General features: G+C 21.7%; 1 protein-coding gene across 4 annotated transcripts in view; it reads right to left on the reverse strand.

The window, feature by feature from the left end:
• Positions 1-315: 315 nt before the first annotated feature.
• Positions 316-24,628, reverse strand: part of LOC122500987 (band 7 protein AGAP004871-like) — a 283,194-nt gene continuing 258,881 nt past the window's right edge. For 3 of the 4 annotated variants that reach the window (XM_043610180.1, XM_043610181.1, XM_043610179.1), the window contains 5 exons: positions 11,556-11,765; positions 9,602-9,782; positions 5,477-5,638; positions 2,482-2,647; positions 316-531 (listed from right to left, as the gene is read on the reverse strand). In XM_043610180.1, coding sequence (XP_043466115.1) covers positions 412-531; positions 2,482-2,647; positions 5,477-5,638; positions 9,602-9,782; positions 11,556-11,765 — 839 coding nt within the window. In that variant the 3' untranslated portion in view covers positions 316-411. Of the gene's footprint in view, positions 532-2,481; positions 2,648-5,476; positions 5,639-9,601; positions 9,783-11,555; positions 11,766-12,537; positions 12,928-13,408; positions 13,561-14,667; positions 14,756-24,628 lie in introns of those variants that run through there. The other variant, XM_043610178.1, reaches the window with a different exon arrangement.

Below are 24,628 nucleotides of genomic sequence, written 5' to 3' on the forward strand. Positions count from 1 at the left end.
TTCACCTGCCGTTCGTAAAATGGAAAAATAAATATTAATATGCGAATTATAAAATTTATAAATATATGCTTATGAGTAAAATATTTAATATTCACTATAAGCAACCCACCGCAAAGTTATATTTACATATACAGAAATATAATTTTACTTTAATTATATTAGTATACATATTGCATTCAGTTTTCAAATATTATCTGTTTGTTCGTTATTGCGGTAAAATTAATTAAATTACATTTAAATTGTAATTGATATTTTTCTTCATATCTTTATTTCTTTTTAATTTTCAATTTAGAGAAATTATATTTTATGGTGAAAAAAATGGAATTGTTTGAGGATTTTTTTTGGGATAATGTCTCTCTTTTTTTAATTGTCTACTTCTTAATTGAAATTCATATTTTTTTCTCATATAAATTACGACTGCGATTCTTGTCTAAAACTGAGAAACGAAGTGAGCCAGTCCAGAGGAAATGGAAAAATGATTGTCGAGTTCTTTTCTGCAGAGATATTATTCAGAGTTTGTAGATATCTCAACTGTATTAAACAGAGGAAAAATAAAAGACGTGAGTGTTAATTAACAAATGTTAATTATTTACAGAAATTAGTCGAAAATTTAAGAAAAAAAAAAGTTTAATTTTTTTTCAGTTATTAAATTATTAAATTATTATTAAAATAAATACTAGCAACAATTCGCGCGCAACTGACTTCTCACTCACTCTTTTAAATAAAATTAGCAATAATTTTAAAAATAATAGAACGTAAAAATTTTTAATTCCATTTTTTTTATAAAAATAAAATATGCATTGGAATGTATTTATTATTATAATTATAATAATCATATATTCTGACGTAGGGAATTCAGGAATAGTCAGAGATTTTTATTAACTGAAAAAAATTAAATTTTTAGAATTCATAAGAAAATTCATGAAATAAATAAATTATTTAATAAATAATTTTACCTAAATATTTCAAAATTAATTCAATTTCAAAAGAGTTGCGTTTACAATTTTCATAAATAATTGAACTTCAAAAGATTTTAATTTAAAATTTTATAAAATTTCAATTTTTAATGAATTTAGAATTAGAAATTTTAAAGAACTTAAATTATTGAAAATTTTTAATAATTCAAAATCTTCTAAAATTAGTTAAATTTTGTCATTATGTATATTTAATTAATTATTAAAAATAATGGATTTATAGAAGAGTTTTAGTTAAAAATACTAAAAAAATTGAATTTTGAGGAAGTTACAAATGATTGCAGAAATTAAATTATTTTCAAAATTAATAAAATTACCCAAAAGAATTCAATTATTAAAAAAAAAAAAATTTTTTAATAAACTTGTACGACAACATTTAATTATTTTCATGAATAATAAAAATTTCACAGGAATTCTAATATTTACAAATTTATTTATAAGTTTCTTCTCAATAATAATTCAATTATTTTTCATAAAATTTTAATCGAATTCTTGAAAAAAATGTAACTATTCTAAATTTTTTTATTAAAGTTCGTCAAAAGAATTCAATTATTTAAAAATTTGCCAATAAAATTCTTTATAAGAATTAAATTTTAAGAAACGTTCAATTATTCAATAAATAATTTATTTTTTTATTTAAATAATTGAATATTCTCGTAGAATTTTCTAATAAAAATTTATTTGAAAATGAATTTTATTTTAAATTTTAGATAATAATACAATACGAAAGTAATTATTAAGAAGTTCATTTTTAATTATTATAAATAAATTTTTAAAGTTGTTTAATTTGAAAAAGGTTTGAATTTGAAATTTTTGAAAACCTTAAATCCTATGAAAAAATTATAATTAAATATTTGAAATATTTAAAAATGAAATTATTGTTTTCCAATAATTTTACAATTAAAGATATTCGTAAATAAATCTAACAGAACATTTTTTTCAATAACATTTTTTCCTTTAAATTTTTTAAAGATTCAAAAATTTTCAGTTTCATTTTCAATTAAATTTATTATTATTATATATATATTGTTGTTAGTTTTACTAATAAGTGGAAATTATTATTTAATAGTAAGATTTACTAACTCAAAAGCAAAAATTCAGTCACTAATTCAAATTTAAAGAGTAATTCGTATATAATAATATAAGAATATTTTTATTATTATTATTGATATCTAGATAATATTGTAAAAATAGAAATGAAAACAAAATAAAAATAAATATTTAAATAATTTAATAATAATAATTATTATTGTTAGTAAATTAGTACTTCATTATTTTCATATTTATTTCGAATATTTGAAATATTGAAATAAAAAGCAAAATATTTAAAATAAATATTTGAATAACACATATTAAATGTGTATGTATGTATGTATGTGTGTGTGTGTGTGTATGTATAGACACGAAATGATAATGGAGGTAAGTTAACAATAGCAGTTGCAGGTAGAACAATAGCATTATCAGACATAATCAGCTTTCCTTTTGTTGTTAATCCCATATTAAATACCTGTAGAGCAGCAGGACTCATGGAAATGACATCACTAGCTTCCTTTAGAGCACGGGAAGCTCGCATTTCTCCTTCAGCGGCAATCACTTTGGCTCTTGCTTCTCTGGCGGCTTCCGCCTCTGCGGCCATTCCTCGTTGAAGTTGTACAGGAAGTCGAACGTCTTTTCTAAATCAAACAAAAAGCAGTAGAGACGAAGTTTTTGTTTTTTCTTTTTTTCTTCTTATTAAAAGATGCGAATTTTCAAGGGTGTATTTATCATTTTCCTTTTGAGATTATTTTTTTCTATTATTATTATATATTATTTTTTTTCTAATTTTAAATATACTTAGAATTATAAATTTAATCTCAAATGTTACATTAAAAAAGAGAGTTCATTTTATTTATTAATTTTTTGCTATTTAAAAAGTTGTTAATGTCTGACTAAACTAAAATTTTACTACTTTTGAAGTGATTTTTTTTTGCTTTCAGGAGACAATTTTGAAAAAATTTTAAAATATATTTTACAAAAGAAAATTGTCGTTAAAAACAACTGTTCTTCTAAGAAAATAAACATTGATTGATTGCAAAACGACTTGGAATTATTTTAAGAGAAAATTGTTGTCTGACTAAACTGTATTTATTCTACTTGTTGACTTATGAAAATTCCAACTACCTAAAAAATTCGAGTAGTAGAAGGAAATTAATTTCTACATATTTGTTTCTTTCATTTGTATTCTTAAAATTTTCATTTTTTTATAACAATAGAAATAATAAGGAATTTAATAAGGAATTTAATTTGTCTGACGAAATTGGACTTTTTCTACTTGTAAACCGAGTTATTTTAAAAATCCGAATTTTTAAGTTAATGAACTGAAATCTTATTTTCAAGTTAATTGAAATATTATTTTTTGTAAAACTTCTTTAGTCATTAAAAAAAATTGTTTGTCTGACAAAATAATAATTGTTCTACTCACATACTTTACAGGAAAATTTAAAAAAAAAATTAGAGCAAAAAAATGTTTTTTTACTTTTAGAAAGTTTACAATCTTGAAAAATAATTCTTTAGTTTTTGAAAGAAAATTTTTTGTCTGACCAAACCATACTTTTACTACTTGAAATCTTGACAAAACAAGTTTATCTACTGACACAATAAATTACTGTAATGATTTGGTTTACTTCTTTCAAAAAGTTATTATTATTTTCTATACGATTTCTTCAGTTACTAAAAAAAATTGTTTGTCTGACTAAACTATACTCTTTCTACTTACGGCCTTCACAAGGCGATTTATCACCTTACAAATAAAATTTGGGCAAAAAAAAAATTGATTTTCTATTTTTATATACTTCTCAGTTTCAATAAGAATTTTCTTGTTACTAAAAGAAAAGTTTTTGTCTGGCTAGTTGATACTTTTTCTACTTAAAGTCTAGACAAAATAAGTTTAAGTACCGACAAAATTAATTAGTGCAAGGAATTTTTATATAAAGTTTTATTTTTATAAAGTTTTCTATATAAAAGTTATAATTTTCCATAAGATTTATTCTAAAAATTTAAAATCTAGCTAAAAAACTAGTTTGTCTGACTAAATCATAATTTTTCTACTCAAAGTCTTGGCGGAACAACTTTAATAAAAAATTTGGGCTAAAAATTGGTTTTCTATTTTTCAAAAGCTCCGATTTTAAAGAAGAATTCTTTACTTAGTAAAGAAAAAATTTTAGTTTTACTTTACGATACTTTTTCTGCTTAAAGACTTGATAGGACAACTTTTAAAAAGTTAGGGCAAAAAATTGGTTTTCTACTTTTAAAATGCTATGATCTTCAATAAGAATTCTTTAGTTACTGAAGGAAAAATGTTTGGTCTGACGAAACCATACTTTCACTACTTAATGTTTTGACAGAACAGCTTTAAATACTTATAAAATATATCAGGACAAAAAAAATTGGTTTTCGACTTTTAAAAAGTTTTTATTTTCTATACTATTTCTTTAGTTATTAAAAATGTTTTTCGTCTGACTAATTCATAATTTTTCCACTTATAGCAATGACAGGACAACTTTAAAAAATCAGAGCAAAAAAATTTTTTTTATAAGATTTCTTCAGTTACTAAAAAAAATTGTTTGTCTGACTAAACTCTACTTTTTCTACTTATAGAAAATTATAAATTCAATTTTATCAACTTTTCGGAAGAATAAGGGTAAAAACATTGGATTTCTACTTTTTAAAATTTATCATTTTCTATTTAGCTTTTCTTAACTTATTAAAAACTATGTTTTTGTCTGACTAAAAAATATTTTTTCTACTTGTAAGTCTTCATATCTTTTAGATCTTATAATTTACGTTTTCGTATGACAGTTTTCTTAATTAATTACTAAAAAATAAAAATATCTTATAAAATATAACTCTAAATTTAAATTAGTATAAAAATATTTTTTAATTTGAATCAGTGGCTGACATTTTGCTTTTGTTAATTAATTATAACTAAATATTAATGTACAAATATAAAATATAAATGAAAATTAAAAAAAAAATCGAAAAAACAGCTAAATGAAGAAGAAATTTATGTTCTGGAACATAATAGGAAATGAACTACCCAAGGTAATAATTTTCTCTCCTAAAAAAGAAATTCAACCACCACATCGTAATCTTTGGCTTTTAATTAAAATTAGAAGCGTAAGCAATTCATGTATATGTATTATAAGATGATTAAGTTCGTGGTAATCGGTTTTAACGGATTTAAAATTATGAAAATTGGTTTCTCAGTAAAAAAAATTTCTCTTCCTCTAATTTTACACATTATCACGAGATTTTATTCTTATTGTATAAAATAAAAAGATGCTGATTGCAGAAAATTTTTGCTTTAAATTCTTTTCTACTTTTTTTTTTGAATATTAAATAGTAAACTTGGCGTGTAAATGAAGAAAATTTTATTTAAAAAAAAAGAAAAGGGGAAAATATATGAAGGATCGTTGATGGCGTGGCATATGTTTATTTTAGAAATTTAAATTTTCAGTATTTACATCTCAACTCTCTCGACCTCGACGCCCCATGGATCCGTGGCTTCGTCAAGGGACGTCTGCATGGTGTGAGAAATCGTTTCTCGCTCGGCCAGAATCTCAGCCAGACTCCTCGTTCCAAGTACAGTGCGTAATGTACTGGCTGCCAATAATCTTGTCGAGAGGCTTTGGGAAATGAAATGCCAAAGAGAATAAACGTTATATTCGTGAAAATTAAGTAATAAAAGCCGCGAAGCTGAAAAAGCTCTCAAAAAGAAATTCTTGTTAATATTTTATATATAATCGAAGTATAGATCAAAATATTTGTTTCTATATTTTGCTTTTAAACTTTTCAAAGTTTTTTTACCCATTCTGACAGTCGAAAAAGAAATAAAAGAAAAGTATTATATTAATCCTCGTTTTTAAAATTGATTATCTCTTTTTTCCCTTTTTTGGATTTTTAACACAATTCTCTTCTGTCTTCATTTTTTATTTTTTTTACTGATTTTCAAGAACTAGAACGCATTGTCTGACTGAAAGTTTAAAATAAAATAAGTAGTAAAAAAATTGAAAGTTTTTTTTACGCATTGTCTGACTGATGGTAAAAAAATAAAATAAGTAGTAAAAAAAACTTTCAGTTTTTTTTACTACTTATTTTATTTTTTTACTACTTTTTCACAATTAGAACACATTTTCGGACTGAAAGTTTTTTTTTTTACTAATATCAAAATTTACACAAATTAAAATGCTTCGTCTGAGTGCAATTAGCTTTTATTACTGGTGCATAAAATTGCATACATTGATTAAACATTTTGTTGGAACTACATTTTCTTCTTACTCTACAAATATTGGTTTTTCAGAAATTAAAAATAGTACCGTCTGACTAAAAATTATTTTACTACTGTTAATAAAGTTACATTATCTAGTATCATTTTTTCGAATTATTCTGTTGATTATAAATTTTTTTAAGTTAAAAATTTCCCATTTGAAGATAAAAATATACAATTTTTATTATTTATTTAAATATTTATGTAAATTTATTTAAATAGTTATGTAAAATTATTTATGTAAATTTATTGTCATATAATTATTGCTCAGAATAATCGTCGATTTATTTAATCTGTCAACACCTGAAATTAGTCATTTTAGCGTAAGTTTCTTTTTTTTTAGTTTTTGACATTTTTGAAATTTAATGATTTTAAAATAATTTTCTCAAATTTTTAAATATTTTTAGTATCTTCAAAAACAAGCCTATTTTTCAAAAGGACAATAATTTCTTTAAAATATAAAATTTATTTTAATAAAATTTAACGAATTATTCAATTATATTTAAATATTTTTCAACTAATTGTTTTCGGAAATTTAATTTTCTTGGAGAAATTTTAATTAAATTTTTTTAGAAATCTAATTATTTAAGAATTTCTAAATTAAATTATTCAATGTTTCAGTAATTTTGTTAAATTATTTTAATTGCTTATTGTTTAATTTGAAAAATTAATTTTTATTCATTTTTCAATTCTCATTGTTATTTATTTTCCACAAGAACTAAAATTTTAAAAAATTACAATTTCAAATCTTTTGAAGTTTAATTATTTCTAAAAATTGCAACACAATTCTTCCAAAATTCAATTATTTTTTATAATTTTAAATAAAATTATTCTTTAAAGTTTATTTTATTTTTAGTAATTTTGAGAATTCGAATTATAAACAAATTGAAATTTCATTTAAAATTATACGTCTAAAATTGAAGTGTTTTCAATTAAATTTTTTAATAAAATACAATATTTTCAAAAATTAAATTTATTTCTAAAAAATTAAAAAACAAAATTTTTTTTAAAAACTAAGATCTTCTGGATTTTTAATTAAAATTATTGAAAATTAAAATTTTAAAAAATTTCAATTTGATACCTTTGAAATTTAGAAAGTAAAGTAACCCAAAAATCAAAAGTTTTGGAAAAATATTTAATTCCTAGAATTGATAAGAAAATTTCTGGATTTTGGTGTCTAGCAACGATTGAAATTATTGACAAGATTTAATTCGTCTTAATTTTTTTTTGTTTCTCATAAAACTTTGAAATCACCACAAAATTTAATACAAAATTTTAAAAGTTTTTTTTATTTCTGATAATAATTTAAATTTACAATAATTGAACCTAAATAAAAATTGAATTTACTTTGAATAATTTAATTCAATTTGAAATTTCCGAAAATTTAAATTTTATACAATTTTAATTAAAAAATATAAAGAAGTTAGTTTTTTTTTTGAAAAATTTGTATTCCAAATATTTTGAAATTGTTTGAATTTTCTAATAATTGAAATCTATAGTCAAATTAAATTTTAAGGAAATGGATTTCAGAATTATTTTAGGTGAATTTTCTTTTCTTTTCCTTTGAATAATTGAATTGTCAAAGAACTTTTTTAAAAATTATTGAAAAAATAATTGCTTTTATAATTGACATAGAGAATAATTTTTATTATAAATTCTAGAAAATAATTAAATTAAAATCTTGAAAATAATTTTTGATAAGTAACAGCACAGTCTGAATCAAAATATATTTTTACATTCCTATTTCTTTATATTATTAGTTCAGGGAAAAAATATTTACCTGAAAAAGCTAAAAATTTCACTGTATTAGCGAAATTTTTAGTTGTTTTAATTAAGACTGGCTATTTTTAAATGAACTTTTCTCTGTTGCAGTTAAATCTTTTTTCTGTGTTTTTTTGACGTTTTAAATTTAAAAATTTTCTATTTTCTAATTTTTATTCTATAATATTCCATTCGATAATTATATATAAAAAAAAAATTTTCAGCTTAAAAATACCAAACAGTTTATTTTTTCAAATAAAAGTAAATCCTTTTTCCGTATATATATACACGATAATGAGAAAAAAGTGCAGATTATTCATGTTCGTTAGTTGTGGACAAGTTTCTTTTTTCGAAGTAGTCGAGAGTTTTGTTTTATTCTTTCTCTTTTTTTTTTTTGCTCTGTGAATGTAATAAAGTTAGTCACTACTGCTCTCTTCCTCTGCTTGAAAAACACGTGCTGGCATCGCGTATATTCTAATTTCACGGTCACAGATCCCTGAGCGATATTTTTTATTTACCCAAGCGCAAGACTTTTCCTGATGTATAAAAAAATAGCTATATATATGAACTAAATGTTTTTTTTACTTCTCGTTGTTTTTAGATTTTTCCCAATTTTTTTTTTTTTTTTTTTTTTTTTTTGACAAATCACAAAATTCTATAATGCTATAAGCGTTGTTTCAAGTTTTCGTAAACGAGCAATCTATTTTAATTGCGAATAGTTTCATCATCAGTTACAAACGAATACCCAACGGAACAACAACAGTGATAAATATTTGCATCACTGGATTTAGATAAAATGCTTTTCCTCTCGAAACACATTGCTCTAAAAATATTTATCGTTCGACCGTACATTTCAGGAGGAAAGAAAAAAAACAAAATGGAAAAAAAAAGAATTTTCTGTTAGTTTTCATTTTTAGCTATTTTATGATTTGGTATTTTTTATTTCAATTTTTTTTTTTTGCTTCAAAATATTTCCGAAAATAGGGATAATGTATTTGTTTTGTTACTTTATTTCTCCGAAAATAGGAGAATATATTTTTAAAACTGTATTACATTTTTCAATGTTGAAAATTTCAATTTATAATTAATTATTTATTTTGTTTTTGTCAATTATTTGGTAAATTTTTAAACTTAAAATATGTTCTTGAAAACTAAATTTTTATGAACTAAATTTTTAAAAACTAAATTGTTCAGAACAATTTTTCTGAATTTAAAATAAATTTTTGAAAGCTAAATTTTTATAAACTAAAATGTATGAACTGAATTTTTGAAACCTTAATGTTTGAGAGAAATTAATTTTTGAATTTGAAATATATTCCTGAAAACCAAAATTTAGTAAAAATGTATTAAATAAATATTTAAATTCTGAATATATTTCAGAAATGAAATTTTTTGAAAAAAACATATTTTTAATTCTAAAATATACTGTAAATTTAAGAAACAAAATGAAAAATAGATTTTCAAAATTTTTTTTTCAGTGCGTCAAATAAATGGAAATTTTATTTTACTTTAATTCGATACGAATTTGTTAAAAAAAAAAGAGAAAATAAAATTCTACTACCTGTAGTTTGCTATTTTGACGACAGCACTTAAGGGTTCTTTTATTCTGTAATACACGACAGCATCCACGCTGACGGTTACTGAATCTTTAGTAAGTACTTCTTGAGGTGGAACATCAAATGACACGGTCCTTAAATCCACTAGGATGCAGTTATCCACACAAGGAAGCACAAAAAACATTCCTAAAAACACGAGAAATGAAAAATGATGAAAAGTCAAAATACCCTCACATTACACTCGGAGGTGAAGATATATTTCAGTCAGAGCCTACTAAATTATTTAGTTGGCGCAAATAAATTTTTGGTTGGTTTAAATATATTTTGTTTGGTTCAAAGAAATTTTATTTGATTCAAAGAAAGTTCATTTGGTTCAAATAAATTTAAATTGGTTCAAAAAAACTTAAATCAGTTCAAATGAAATTAATTTGATTCAAATAATTTCATTTGGTTCAGATAAACTTTATTTGGTTCAAATAATTTTTATTTGGTTCAAATAAACTTTATTTGGTTTAAATATACTTTTTTTGAATCAAACATATTTTATTTGTTTCAATTAAATTTTCATTTGGATGAAATGAACTTTATTTGGTTCAAATAAATTTTAGTTCGTTTATATATATTATATTTGGTACAAATAAATTTTATTTGATTCAAAAAAATTTTTTAGTTAGAGTTCAAATAAATTTTAATTGGTTCAAATAAACTTAATTTGGTTTATATAAACTTTATTTGTCTCAAAGAACTTTTATTTGTTTCAATTAAATTTTATTTGATTGAAATGAACTTTATTTGGTTCAAATAAATTTTATTTGGTTCAAATAAATTTTATTTGATGCAAATAAAACTTTCCTTTGTGCTAAATAAACGTTTTATTTAAGAGAAATAAATAATTTTGTAGACTTTATGACAATTATACTTTCATTTGATTCAAATAAATTATATTTGGTTCAAATAAAACGTTTTTTTTGGGTGTAGTGATGAGAAGGAATATAATTAATTTTTTTTTCATAATCCAAATTTCTGAGAAAGCGAAAAACAAAAAATGAAAATAAAACGCAATCATATATAAAAATACTATCGTATTTTTATTTTAACAAAATTTTTCTGAAAATTATTTTCTTAAAAATTCTATCGTATTATTTATTTTCAGTCGTTGAGTATTTTTTTTACACTGGAAAAAAATTTATTTGATCTAACTAAACGATTACTTATTTATTATCAAATAAATATTTACTTGAATCAAATAATTTTTATTCAAGTTGTTGTAATTTTAACCTCAGGATACACGGAAAGAATATACTTCAGGTATATGAACAAATATACATTTATTATTAAGAGTAAAATGTTAATAGACAAAGGCAATCAAAAATACATATGGAACATTGTCCATGGCGTTCTACACGCGACTGAACATAAAAAGAAAATTATCTGCGCACAAACATTGCGCGGTAGTATTAAGCGCGTATTTCAATATATTGACACATTGATTTAAAACTAAATCTATATCAATACAAGTCAATTAGATGTTATTTGCTTCTAATAGTGAAATTATTGGTTCAAGTATAAATTTTATTTATTATAAATTATTTTATTATAAATTATTATTTATTATTATTATTATTATTATTATTTTATTATAAATTATTTTATTTTATTATTTTATTTATTTTTTTATTTATAAATAAAATATTATTTGAATCAAATAAATTTTGTTCAGTGTACAATAAAAGTTTTTCTTTCAAATTTCTTCAGGAAGTTTTCTAATTTCAAAATAATTTTTAGATTTTTAAATTTTATTAAAAAAAATTTTTCTTTGTAGAAAACAAAATAGATTTTGTAAAATAAGAAAAAAAAATAAGAAAAAATAGTTTTTCTTTGTAATATCTCATATATAAACGAATAGAGTATTAAGTTTAGTTGGTATATATGTATATAGTTTTTGTCGGGACTAATTACCTGGACCGCGAGCACCACCTTTTAAACGACCCATTCGAAATACCACGGCTCTTTCGTATTCCTGGACTATTTTAAATGTGAAACAGAGCGAAAACGGAAGGGTGATTAAGACCAACAGAAAGGAACTCAAGGTAGCTAGAAATTCGATGCATTTGGTCATTGCGCTTATTTTCCCGCTTTCAGCGGACAATTTACTTGAAGCTCCCTTTTCTGTTGAAATAGAAAAAGAAAAGGAAAAATTAATTTAAGCTTTTGCGAGTAAAATAATGAAATTCATGTTGATTTATAAATACAAAGAAATTTTCATTTCACCCACAGAGACAAAGTCATTTTTACTTTTATTAAATATACGTATTCTTCCTTTTTTTCTGCTGAGAATTTTTCAAAAAAATTTTTCATTAAAAATATTCTTATAATAATCTTTGTATTCATTTTGTCATTCATTTTTTTTCCTTTACACTTTACTAAAATTAGTCGTTATTGCGTAATTTGATATTTTTTTTTTTAGTTTTTGCGAGTCGAAATTTAATTGATTTACAAAATTACAATTTAAAATCTTTTGAAATTTTAATTTAAGATAATAAATTAAGATAATTTAAATTACAATTGTAAAAAACAATTTCCACCAGTGATAGGATTCGATCGAAAACCCTTTTTTCAGTACCAATCTAGCCGTTGAACCAATCGAGCCATCGAGAATTTGCAAATTTTACTAATAAATTAGTAGAAATTACTATTTATTAGTAAAATTTACTAATTCAAAAGCAAAAAATCAGTCATTAATTCAATTTAGTAAAAAATATTTTTACTAATTAAAATTTAAAAGAGTGTAAATTTGAACAATTTGTAAATTTAGAATTTCAAGAAAAAAAAAATTTTTTTTTTATTAGAAAAACGTTGTGATTGCAATTTTCTCGATACGAATTTTTATTAGAAAATGTAAATTTGTGAATTAGTGGCGGTATATATAATTTCTGTTTACTTGTGTCAAAGGATATGGCTAAATAACTTAAGTTCTCACTGAACTCGACGAAGCACTCGAATCCACCGCTGTCGGTTTTCGCACATCCGTAATGCACCATTCCCTTCTGACAAACTTCTTGTAATCTTTGTTCCCCTATCCTTTGATCATCCTAATGTTACAACCCAACGGATTTCCTCTGGATATATATCCGGTGCCTTTGACTCTTTGGCAAAATGTATATATATATGTTCACTGATACACGAAAAAGCTATAGAATTTCAACTTTCTTTTTTTTTTTTTTGAAAAAAAAAATTATTTTTCTATTTTAATTTTTTTTTCTCATTGTACAATCGTTTTACGATTAAACGTCCGTTTCTACCATTGTTCCTTATAATCTTCAAAATCGTTCTGAAAATTGGAGTTAAAATCGATTTTAAAGCAAAAAAAAAAACAAACAAAATAAATAAAAAAAAATTGAAATTACTTAAAATCGTTTTTGTAATATTTCTTTTTAAAATTGTGTATAAAAATAAGCACTACTATTTTTTTTTGTTTTTTTTATAAACAATTTGAAGGGAAATTAATCCTGTAAAATAGGGAAAATATTTTTCTATTTGTAAAATAAACGAAGGGAATTAATGTCATAGAATGTTGTGGCTTATTTTCACGATAAATGAAAAAAAGAATAAAACCGAAAAAAATAGAGAAAAAAAATGAAACGTTGAGAAGAAAATGTGGTGAGAAGAAATCCCGCAAAGTCATTGCAGCGAAAGACGACACATCGATGCGAGGTAAACACTTTTCACGCGTTGCTTCCTCGATTTTCTTTAAAGTACTTTTGTCAAATATATATATATACACACACTGTTGTCAAATATTACAGACTTACAAAGACTTCGCCTTCGTAAAATAATACCCTTCACATTATTCCATATTTGGAAAAAAATTGATTTTCAAACAACACTTTTTTTTCTATTTCTCAAAACGCATCAATATTTGTCCCCACGAATTTATTTTCCAAAAAGAAAATGGAAAAAACCACTGAAAAATTGACTAAAAATATAATTTGGATGAAAAAAGTTAAAAGAAATGAGATTCAAGAAAAGTTGAATAAAATTGACATGAAGTGTAGAATTAAAAGGGAAATTAACTCGAAAAAAGAAAAAATTGTAATTGAATAAATAAAAAAAAAAAATAAAATTGCAGAAAAATAAAATTTAAATTGAAAAAGTAGGAGGAGTCAAAATTGAAAGAAGAGAAAATTTAATTGCAAACATTAAAAAGAAAACAAACTCAAAAAAAAAAAAAAAAATACAATTGAAATTGAAAGAGTAAAATGAGTCAAAATTGAATTGAAAAATTAACAAGAAAATGAACTCCAAAAAAGAATATAAATAAAATTGAAAGAAAGAAAAATTAAAATTGAAAAAATAAGAAAATAAATTCGAAAACAAATTGAAATTGAAAAAGTAAAGAAAAATAAAATTGAAAGAAAACAAAATTAAAATTAAAAAAGTAAAAAAAAACTGAAATTGAAAGCAAATAAAATTGGAATAAGAAAAGTAAAAAGAAGTAAAATCACAAGGAAATAAAATTGAAAATGAAAAAGTAAAAGGAGTCAAAATTAAAGGCAGACTAAATTTATTAAAAAAAAAATAAAAAGAAAGTGAACTCAAAAAGAAAATAAATACAATTGAAAATGACAGAGTAAAAAGAGTAAAAATAAATTCGAAAAAAAAATAAAATTGAAATGGAAAAAGTAAAAAGAACTGGAATTGAATGAAAATAAAATTGAAATTAAAAAAATAAAAAGAAATAAAATCAAAATTTAAAAAAGTAAAAAGAAATAAAAGCGGAAAAAAATAAAATTTGAATTGGAAAAGTAAAAAGAAATAAAATCGAAAGAAAATAAAATTGATAGAAAACAAAATTGAAAGTAAAAATTAAAAGAGAAATAAAATCGTAAAAAAATCAATACAAAAAAAAATGTAATTGAAAAAGTAAAATCAATAATAAATAGGAAATAAAATAAAATCGCAACAAAATGAAAATAAAATAAAATCGAAATCAAGTGGAATTGAAAAAAAATAAAAGAAAATTCCTTTTGCAATAAAAAATGAAAATTTTGTCTTAATATTTCGATGGGACAAAAAATATTGAAGATAAATTTTCTTTTGAGATATATATAAGAGAGAAATGTTTTGAGATTCGATGAGACGGTTTAATAAGAAGATCGCCGATGAGAGTAGGTTTAATACTAAAATACTCTCTGATCCAAGTCGGATCACGGCCAGTCGAATTCAGCCGCGCTAACCGCATCACAAACCCATACCAAATTAACCATCCTGACGTTATAGGGCATGAGAACGACGACGCCCCCTGTTTATATGCATAGTGAGTAATTGAGCGCGTCATGAGAGAGATAGATGAATTTCCACAAAGTTATGGGGTCAAGAAGCATTATATTGCTTCGTCACTTTTTCTTTTCTAAGTGCAAAATTTATCGACACATATTTTAATTCACTTAATAATGCTAATAATAATAAATAACACTTTCTCACTTAAGCAATAATTTTTTGACTTATCAATTTAATATTATTTCTTTTTAGTAAATTAAATGATTCATTTTATCGATTCACTTTTTTAAATTAAGAAAAGATTTTTCCTTTTTTTAGTTTTTACTATTTTACTATTTAAATTCAAATAAATAAATTAATTAAAATTTTTTTAAATAATTACTATAAAAATCAATTTAATTTTGTTGGAAATTATTCAATTGATTTCATTGAAAATATTATTTTCAATCATTTTTTTTTTTACTTTGGGTTCAAATAAATTTTAAAAATTATTTTTGTTGAACAAACAAAAACCGTTCAAAAACCTCGTAAAATATTTTCTCAATCATAAATAATTTTTAATTTTTTAGTGAGAAAATAATACGAAAAGGAAAGAAAATAAAAAAACAGTTTTATAAGTTAAAAAGCTCTGCAGAAAAAAGTTAAAATAAAACGCTACAAAAAATAGTTGAAATAAATAAGAAAAATTATTTGTTTTTTTTAAATAAAATAATACAAAAAGAAGAATTGAGAAAAAATTAAAAAAGCGCTTCTTTTATAATTATTTTCAAGTAAAAAAAAAAAAATTACAAAATCAGTTTTGTTTTTTCCGAATAAAATGAAATTAGTACAGAAAAACAATTATAAAATAAAAAGGAGTAAATAAAAAATTAAGATAAAGAACCTTTTACTTCCCCAATAATATAATATAGAGAAAAGTTAAAATGTAAAACAGCTGTTTTTTATATAAATTAATATTGCAGAAAAGTAAAAAGAAAACAGAAATTCATGTTTGCTTTTTTCTAATAAAATAATTAAAAAAAAAATTGAAAATAAAAATGTAAAAATCCTTTATTTACTTTTATGACAAAAATAAATAAAATAAAATCCTTAGTATTTTTTTCCGAATGAAATAGTACAGAAAAAAGAGAAAAAAAAATTAAAAATCATCTTTTTGTTTTTATTTTGAATTAAAAGAGAATACTAGCGAAAAAAATTAAATTATTTGTATTTTTCTAAATAAAAAAATACAAGTAAAATAAACAATCGTTTTTTTCCAAATAAAGTAAAAGAGAAAAAAATTTTCAAAATAGATTTAAAAATTTTTTTAAAATAAAATAATAAATAATAATTCAAATAAAGTAGAAATGAAAGAAAACAGAATTTTTTCTCCTTCCTTTATATGCCCATAAAATAATAAAACAAAAAAATAAAAGACCAACATCGTTTCTTTGAAATATAATATTTATCATAAAATAAATATAAAAATCTCATGCACAGATGAATATCTTGAAAAGTCAAGTAAAAAAGACAGATAGACGTAAGAATGAAAACCTGCGGAAAATGGATGCTCGACAGTGAAATGAGAAGGAAATTACTCTCTAACGGTTTCAGCTATTACATCGAGAGAAAAGTAATGCGCTGTGACAAGAAAAGGTGGTAAAAATTTTTCTCACAGCAGAATATTTTATGGTGGCAAATATAAAGCAGTAAAGTTACTAAAAACCTCTAATTTATATTCGACATGTAAGAGAAAAAAAATTACTACACAATTTTGATAATCATTGAAAAAAAAAGAATTAAAAAGAATTTTTTTAAATTAAAAAAAAAATAAATAAAACACTAAATAATTTATTGTACTGTGTCGTGAATTTATTTATGGATAATATAAATTTTCAGTATTCAATACATATAGCACTGATTCATTAACCATTTTGGTAATTAGACTCCATGCTTGTTTTACTAATTAGAAACCTAATTAGCTCGCTTTCACGGATAGTTAATTAGATAATCAATTAATTACAGATTTAATAAAGATATAATATTTGAAAAGATTAACACCATTTTCTATTATTGATTTTAGAATTCAATTGTTAACGCGCAGGGATATTAATTTTCACAATTTTTCTTCGCGTTCAAATTTAAATAATTATAATATACTAATTAGCATTCCAATGAATGAAATTTATAGAAATAAAAAAAATCGCAACAACCTATAAATATTGTCTATATAATAATATTTTATTAATTTATTTCACTCCAAGTCAAGAAAAATAATTAGTTTATTATTTTTTTTAAATGAAAATAATTTTATATTCACGATTATTATTAATTAATTAATTAGGTATATATAATTTAATACAATCGAATGATAGACAATAAATTAAAATCGAATTAGCACTAATTAATGAATTAAAATATAAAAATTAAGTCATTAAATTTATAAATTAAAATCGCAAAAAATTGCACTTTCAAAAAAAAATTCATTTTTTTTTAAATCTTGTTTCTGTACAATAAAATTTTATTATTTATTGAAAAATAAATCAAAAATCTTATTCTTTGCATTAAGACGAATCGATTCATGTATATAAAGTATATATTCTATTGAAGCTTATAGAATTAATTACAATTAAAGTTGAAAAATTTACTTTTTTACTAAAATTCTTTTTGATTATTTAGATTCATATTAGTGTATAAGAGAATTTTATTCTTTCTATTAAGACGAATGAACTTTATTTTATAAATGTTAAATTGTATTAAAAATGATTTAAAAATTAAATATATACTTATCGATAATGCTTCCTCCACGAAAAAGCAAATTTTTTTTGCTGATCATAAAGAGGAAGCAAAATGTTCATGTAAGGAACATCTGGATTTACAACTTGTTTATATTTTATTTAATAACTGTACATATTGTAAATTAAAAATTATTATTATTCTACCTGAAATGAATTTTAATAAAATTGTATATTAGAAAATTTTCCAAGAATTCAATTATTTACATACAAAAATAATTAATTTATTCAATAATTGAATATTTCTTAAAATTGAATTTTTATAAAGAATTTTATCAAAATTTTTAAAAATAATTGAATTCTTTCGGTGAATTTAAAAAAAATTAAGGGCATTTGAACCATTATGACGTCACAATTTTAAAACTCATGCTTTGCACACATTGTGACGTCATAATGGTTCAAATGCCCTTAAGAATAAATCCAATTTTCTATCATTACCTATATTTAAAATTGTATAAAAAATAATTGAAATTCTGCGATAAGTTTTGTTATTTATAAAAATAATTGAATTCTTGCAATGAATTTTATTAAAAAATTTTTTTAAGAATTGAACTCATGAAGAACTTCATTTGTGAAAATAATTCAATTCCAGAGAAAAATATTATTATTCACGAAAATAATTAATTTCTTGTGAAGAATTTTATTCGAATTTTTAAAAATTTTTTTAAATAATTGAATTGTTCTGAAGAATTTTATTTTTTACGAAAATAATTGAATTCTTTCGAAGATTCTTACAAACATTTGTGACAATAAATTGTATTCCTAGGAAGAATGTTGTATTCTACGAAAATAATTTTATTCTACGGACAATTTTATTATATTTTTTCCAATTTATAAAGCATTTTAACAAAATTTTTTAAAATAATTGAATTCTCAAGAAAAATTTTATTATTTATAAAAATAATTGATTTCTATCGAAGAATTTTATTCAAATTTTTTTTAAATAATTGAATTCCCATAAAAAATGTATTATTTGTAAAAATAATTAAATTCTTAAAAAGAATTGAATTGTATAGGAAAATTTTATTAAAATTGCAAGTCTATTATCTAAATCTTATAAAGAATTTTGTCAAAATTTTTTTAAATAATAGAATTTTTAAAAGAATTTTATTTATATTTTTCGAAATCATTGAATTTCTTAGAACTATTTTTTTCAATTCTCTGAATATATTTGAATTCTTTGGAGAAACTTCATTAAAAAAATAAAAATAATTGAATTGGTGGGAAAACATTTATAAAAAATTGGTAAGTAATTTAATTCCTGGGAAATTTTCATTAAAATTTTGTTTAAATAATAGAATTCTTTTGTAAAATTTTATTAAAATAGATATTAAAAATAATTGAATTTTGGAGAAGAATTTTATTATTTATAAAAATAATTAAAATTTTGACGAGAGGTTTAAAAAGTTTTTGAACATAATTGAATTTATTGGAAGAAGTTCATCACTTTTGAAAATAATTGAATTTCTGTAATCAGTTGTTCTTAAAATTTCTATTTAAAATTTTAAATTCATTAAAAATTGATATTTTCTAAATATTTAAATTGAAACTTTTGAAGTTCATCTACTTATAAAGATTGTAAACGCAACTTTTTTGAAATCCAATTACTTTTGAAATTTTTAAGTAAAATTATTCATTAAATAATTTATAAGTAATAATTTTACGATAGTTTTTCAAGAATTAAGTTATTTAAAAAGATTATTATTTTTAGAATTAAATTCTAAAAATTTAATTTTTTCCAGTAGTTTTAATAAAAATTCCTGACTTTTCCCTGAATTTCCTGACTTGTGTCAACCCTGTAGGTATTATTATTTATTTCTCGAACGATTTTCACTTTTTCAATTAATAAATTCACTGAGCTTTTTGGTGTATATAAATTTTCCCTTTGAAAGAGGAAGTAATAATTATTGAAATCATTGTCTTCTCTCTTTTTTTTCTGACAAGGAAGGGAGGAGGAGGAGGAATGTTATTGAATTACGTAATAAAATGTAAAACTACGGTAGGAGCTTTTTGTATGATGAAATAATGTAATTGGATATGTGTGTATTTATATTTGAAGCAAAAGAATTCAATTTTGGATTGGAGGAATTTTATTTTTGTTTATTTTTCCTTTTTTTTCAAATTCCTCGCTTGTTTATGTTCAAGGCTTGAAATATAGGTTGATTCTGACCCTGTTTGAATATCGATTTTGTTTAGTGTGCACACACTGTTCGATAGTATTGCAACACAGTCTCATTTATCACAGCTTTTAAGGAAACAAGATTTGCAATATTTGCCGCGTTCAAGTGATCGAATAAAATAATCTAAAATATCGAAAAAATAGTTGTGGGAAAGTTTACTTTCTTTTTTTTTAAAAAAAAACTCTTTAATTCTAATAAGAAGTTTATTAATCATTATAATTTTTAAAAAAATGATTAAAATAAAATACTTTAGTTTTTTTATTTTTATTTTAGTTATTTAATTAGATAATTATCTAATCAAATAACTAAAATAAAAATAAAAAATAAAAAAAATAGTAGAGACAAAATTTAAAATAGAATAAAATAGCGCTTGTTTGTTTATTTTCCAGTAGACAAAAAATATAAAATCCTTTCTGTATTTTTTTCAAATAAAATAATACGAAAAGCGTGAAAATAAAAAAGCACTTTTTTCTTTAGTTTTGATTAAAAAAAAATTTAACAACTCTTTTTGTATTTTTTTGAATAAAATAATGGAAGAAACGCTTTTTTGTTTTTTTACATTAAAAAAATTAAACAATCCTTTTTGTCTTTTTTCTCGAATGAAATAGTACAAAAAAGTAAAAATAAAAAGCACTTTTTTGTCTTCTTTTGTTTCTTTTGTCAGTGAAAAATTAAAAACTTCTATTTGTATTTTTTACGAATAAACTATTACAAAAAATAGAAAAATAGAAAAGAGTTTCTTTGTTTTTTATTTTCATAAGTAAAAGTAAATAAAAAAAAATCTTTGTGTTTTTTCGTTTATTTCCCAGAAGAAAATTTAAAATTCTGTTTGTATTTTTTTCAACTTAAAATAATACAAAAAAAGTGTAAATAAAAAAGTGCTCTTTAGGTTTTTTTTTATTTTCCATCAAAATTAATTTAAAACAGCCTTTGTGTTTTTTCGAAAAAAAATAGTATAGAAGAAAAGAGATTTTTTTATTTTCAAGTGAAAAAACACTAGAGAAAATAAAATTTAATTAAATGAAATTAAATACTTAAATTAATTTCAAAAATTAATTAACGAAAATAGATTGTTCCTTTCTTTTCAGAATTTCAGATGATTTTCTCTGAAAATTCTATTATTTACTAAAAGTCGTTAAAACATTTTCCTGATGAATGGCGATTATTTTAATGTCTATTGTCAAGAAATGCATTTTTAAAATTGATATAGTTTAAAATGGCAAAATTTTATGGTAAAAGTATATGCATTGTAAAAAAACAACTTTTTCTTTGTTATTATCATATCAATGGGAATTTACGATAATAGTCGATAAAAATCAAAGAAAATATTTATAATGTTTTTGCGCTGATGAAACAATATAAACTTTCTTTGCAGACAGTACTTAACGTTTCTCTTAAACTTCTGGTTAGCTCTCTCTTTCTCTCTCTCTCTCTCTCTCTCTCTCTCAGTTTTGTTGCAGGAAAATATATATGTTGCACTTAAGAGTGCTTAAAATAAATATAAGAGTTTGTCTACTCGCAAGTAGATGCTATCTTTATTACTTCAACAAGCATGAATCACAATAACTAACTTTAGATTGAAATCAAAACAAAATTTTCTAACTTTTAAATAAATTAATTCACAAGAGTTGATAATATAAATTGAAAATTAGAAAAAATCATTTTCATATTGGTATTTTTCACTTTTTCGAATTAAATCAATTTCTGATTGAAATAAAAAAAAAATTTACCACTCGCTTTGAATTTGAAAATAACAAAAAAAAACTACACGACTAAAAATTGAATTCAACTGAAAAGTTTTAAGACTACTAAATAAGTGCAAAGAAATTTTTTTTAACCTGAACTTATCCCCACTCCTGTAAATATAGAACGTAATTTCCATAGTTCCCACGAGGCGTCTAAATTGATGCATGTTGACGATAACGCTCACTTTAGTATAAGTAGAGAGTTAAAATTTTCTTGCAAAAAAAAAAAAAAATTGCAAACATTTTTTTTTTTCAGGAACGCGCATGAATATTTAAAAAGCTGAGAAAAAGTGCATTAACTGAATTTTGAAAAAAGAAAAGTGTAGAGAAAAATAAACGCACTTTTAAATTATTTAAAAGTTGAAAATTTAGTCTGACTATAGACGGTGTTTTACTACTGATATGTAGAGTTAACAAGACGTTAAATTACTTTAACTGATTGTAACTGTCAATTTGATGTAAAGTTTATATCGTAATTTACGAGCCGCCTGACTATAACGGTTATATGTATACACTACTGATGTATTTAATCGAGAAATTTGATGGTATTGTCTGACCGAAACTCCCATTTACTACTGATATCTAATTGTAAGGAAATTAAACGTTTATTGAAGTAAAGAAATAAATTTTTGAATTTATTGTAGTTTTTACTATTGATTTTTGTTACGAAATCGATTAGTCTGACGAAAATGGTTTTTCGCTACTTTCCCTATTTTTTTACTACTGCTAGGAAGTATTACAAATATTCAAACAATTAAAAATGTTTAAATTCAAATTTTTTTAATTCCAGTTATTTTAATGTACTGAAATTAACATACGTTGTTGTTGGGATGTTGCTAAACAACATGCGGAAGAAAATATAATTTATTTTGTTTTATTTTCACTTTTAAATCGTACCTACTTTTTTTTTACTATTTTTTTAGAATTAGATCGACCTGCTTGTATACAAGTTTTTTTAAATTAATTTCAAAATTTACCTAAAGAAAAATTCTTTGTCTGACTGCAATTAGTTTTTACTACTGGTGAATAATAGTATAAAGCGTTAATTCAAAATTTTGTCAGAAATTAAAATTATTTTTACTGCTATTATTAGTATTTTAAGAATTAATAATAGTACTTTCTGACTAAACAATGTCTTTTACTACTGATATAGCAATTTTACAATTTAATTCAAGGTAATAACAATTTTTGAACTGATACGATTTATTATTTACTAATAGTGTATTTACTGATTGAAAGTTTTTCTTATTAATTTGAAAATTTAAAAAAACTAAATTGATTTGCTTTTCAATTAAGAAATTTGACTAATTAATAGCTATTTCTACTAATTTATTTTTAAATGTTCACTAACTTTAAACAGTGATTGACTTTTTGCTTTTAAATTTGTATAATTTATTAATGAATTCGCAGAAATTAGGTACTATTCATTAGTAATATTTACTAATTTTACTCATTTAGTGAAAATTACTATTTTTTAGTAAAATTTACTAATTTAAAAGCAAAAAAGTCACTCACTAATTCAAACTACCAAATATTTTTACATATTTAAATTTGTAGATTGCTAAATTTTTAAATTAACGTCTGACTGACTTTTTGCTTTTGAATTCGTATATTTTACTAATAAATTGGCAGAAATAGCTATTTATTAGCAATATTTACTAATTTTATTAATAAATTAGTGTAAACTACTATTTTACTGTCTAAATCTGAATGAGTAGTTTTTTACTAATTAAATATTGCGGATTCGTTTGCCAATTGATTTATTAACAGTTTTTACTAATCTTTAATAGTTTTTTACTAATTTCTTGTAAAAAAGTACTAATTCATTAGTAAGCCGTTTACTAATTTGAAATAGTAAAAAATACGTTCTACTAATTAAATTAGTAGTTTTATACTAGCAAGTAGTATTTTTTTTTACTAAAAATTAGTCAAAACTATTACTAATTTAAATTTGTAAACGAATTCACACTTATTCAGATTTAGAGAGAACTAATAAATTAGTATTAATTACTATTTGTTGGTAAAATTTCCTAATTTTTTAAAGGTTTTTTTGCTTTTGAATTCGTATATTTTACTAGTAAATTAGCAAAAATTACTATTTATTAGAAAATAGTTACTAATTTTATTAATAAATTAATGTAAATTACTATTTTTTAGTAAAATTTACTAATTCAAAAGAAAAAAAAGTCAGTCATTAATTCAAATTACCAAACATTTTTACTTATTTTAATTTGGAGAGTGCTAAATTTTAAAATTAACGTCTGACTGACTTTTTGCTTTTAAATAAAAATATTTTACTAATAAATTAGCAGAAATTACTATTTATTAGTAATATTCTCTAATTTTATTAATAAATGAGTATGAATAATTATTTTTTAGTAAAATTTACTAATTAAAAGGCTTTTTTCTTTTGAATTCGTATATTTTACTAATAAATTAGCAAAAATTATTATTTATTAGTAACATTTACTAATTTTACTAATAAATTAGCAGTAATTCATTATTTATTAGTAATATTTTCTAATTTTACTAATAAATTAGTGTGAATTAATATTTTTTAGTAAAATTTACTAATTAAAATGCTTTTTGCTTTGGAATTCGTATATTTTACTAATAAATTAACAAAAATTACTATCTATTAGTAACATTTACTAATTTTACTAATAAACTAGTAGAAAATACTATTTTTTAGTAAAATTTACTAATTTTGCTAAAGCAAAAAGTCTGTCACTAATTCAAGTTACCAAACATTTTTACTAATTCAAATTTAGAGAGTGATAAATTTTAAAATTTACGTCTGATTGACTTTTTGCTTTTGAATTCGTGTATTTTACTAATAAATTAGCAGAAATTACTATTTATTAGTAATATTTTCTAAACAATCGACTATTAAAAATTTTTAGATAAATTTTGTTCTTACTGCTAATATTGTTATTAAAGAAATTAAAAATAACACCGTCTGACTAGAAACTGGCTTTACTACTGTTTTAAAAATTTACCTCACTTAGTATCTTTTTTTAAAATATTCTCTCGACTATAAATTTTTAAATAAA

Source organism: Leptopilina heterotoma, unplaced genomic scaffold (assembly GCF_015476425.1).
Source record: "Leptopilina heterotoma isolate Lh14 unplaced genomic scaffold, ASM1547642v1 Lhet_197, whole genome shotgun sequence".
NCBI lineage: Eukaryota > Metazoa > Arthropoda > Insecta > Hymenoptera > Figitidae > Leptopilina > Leptopilina heterotoma.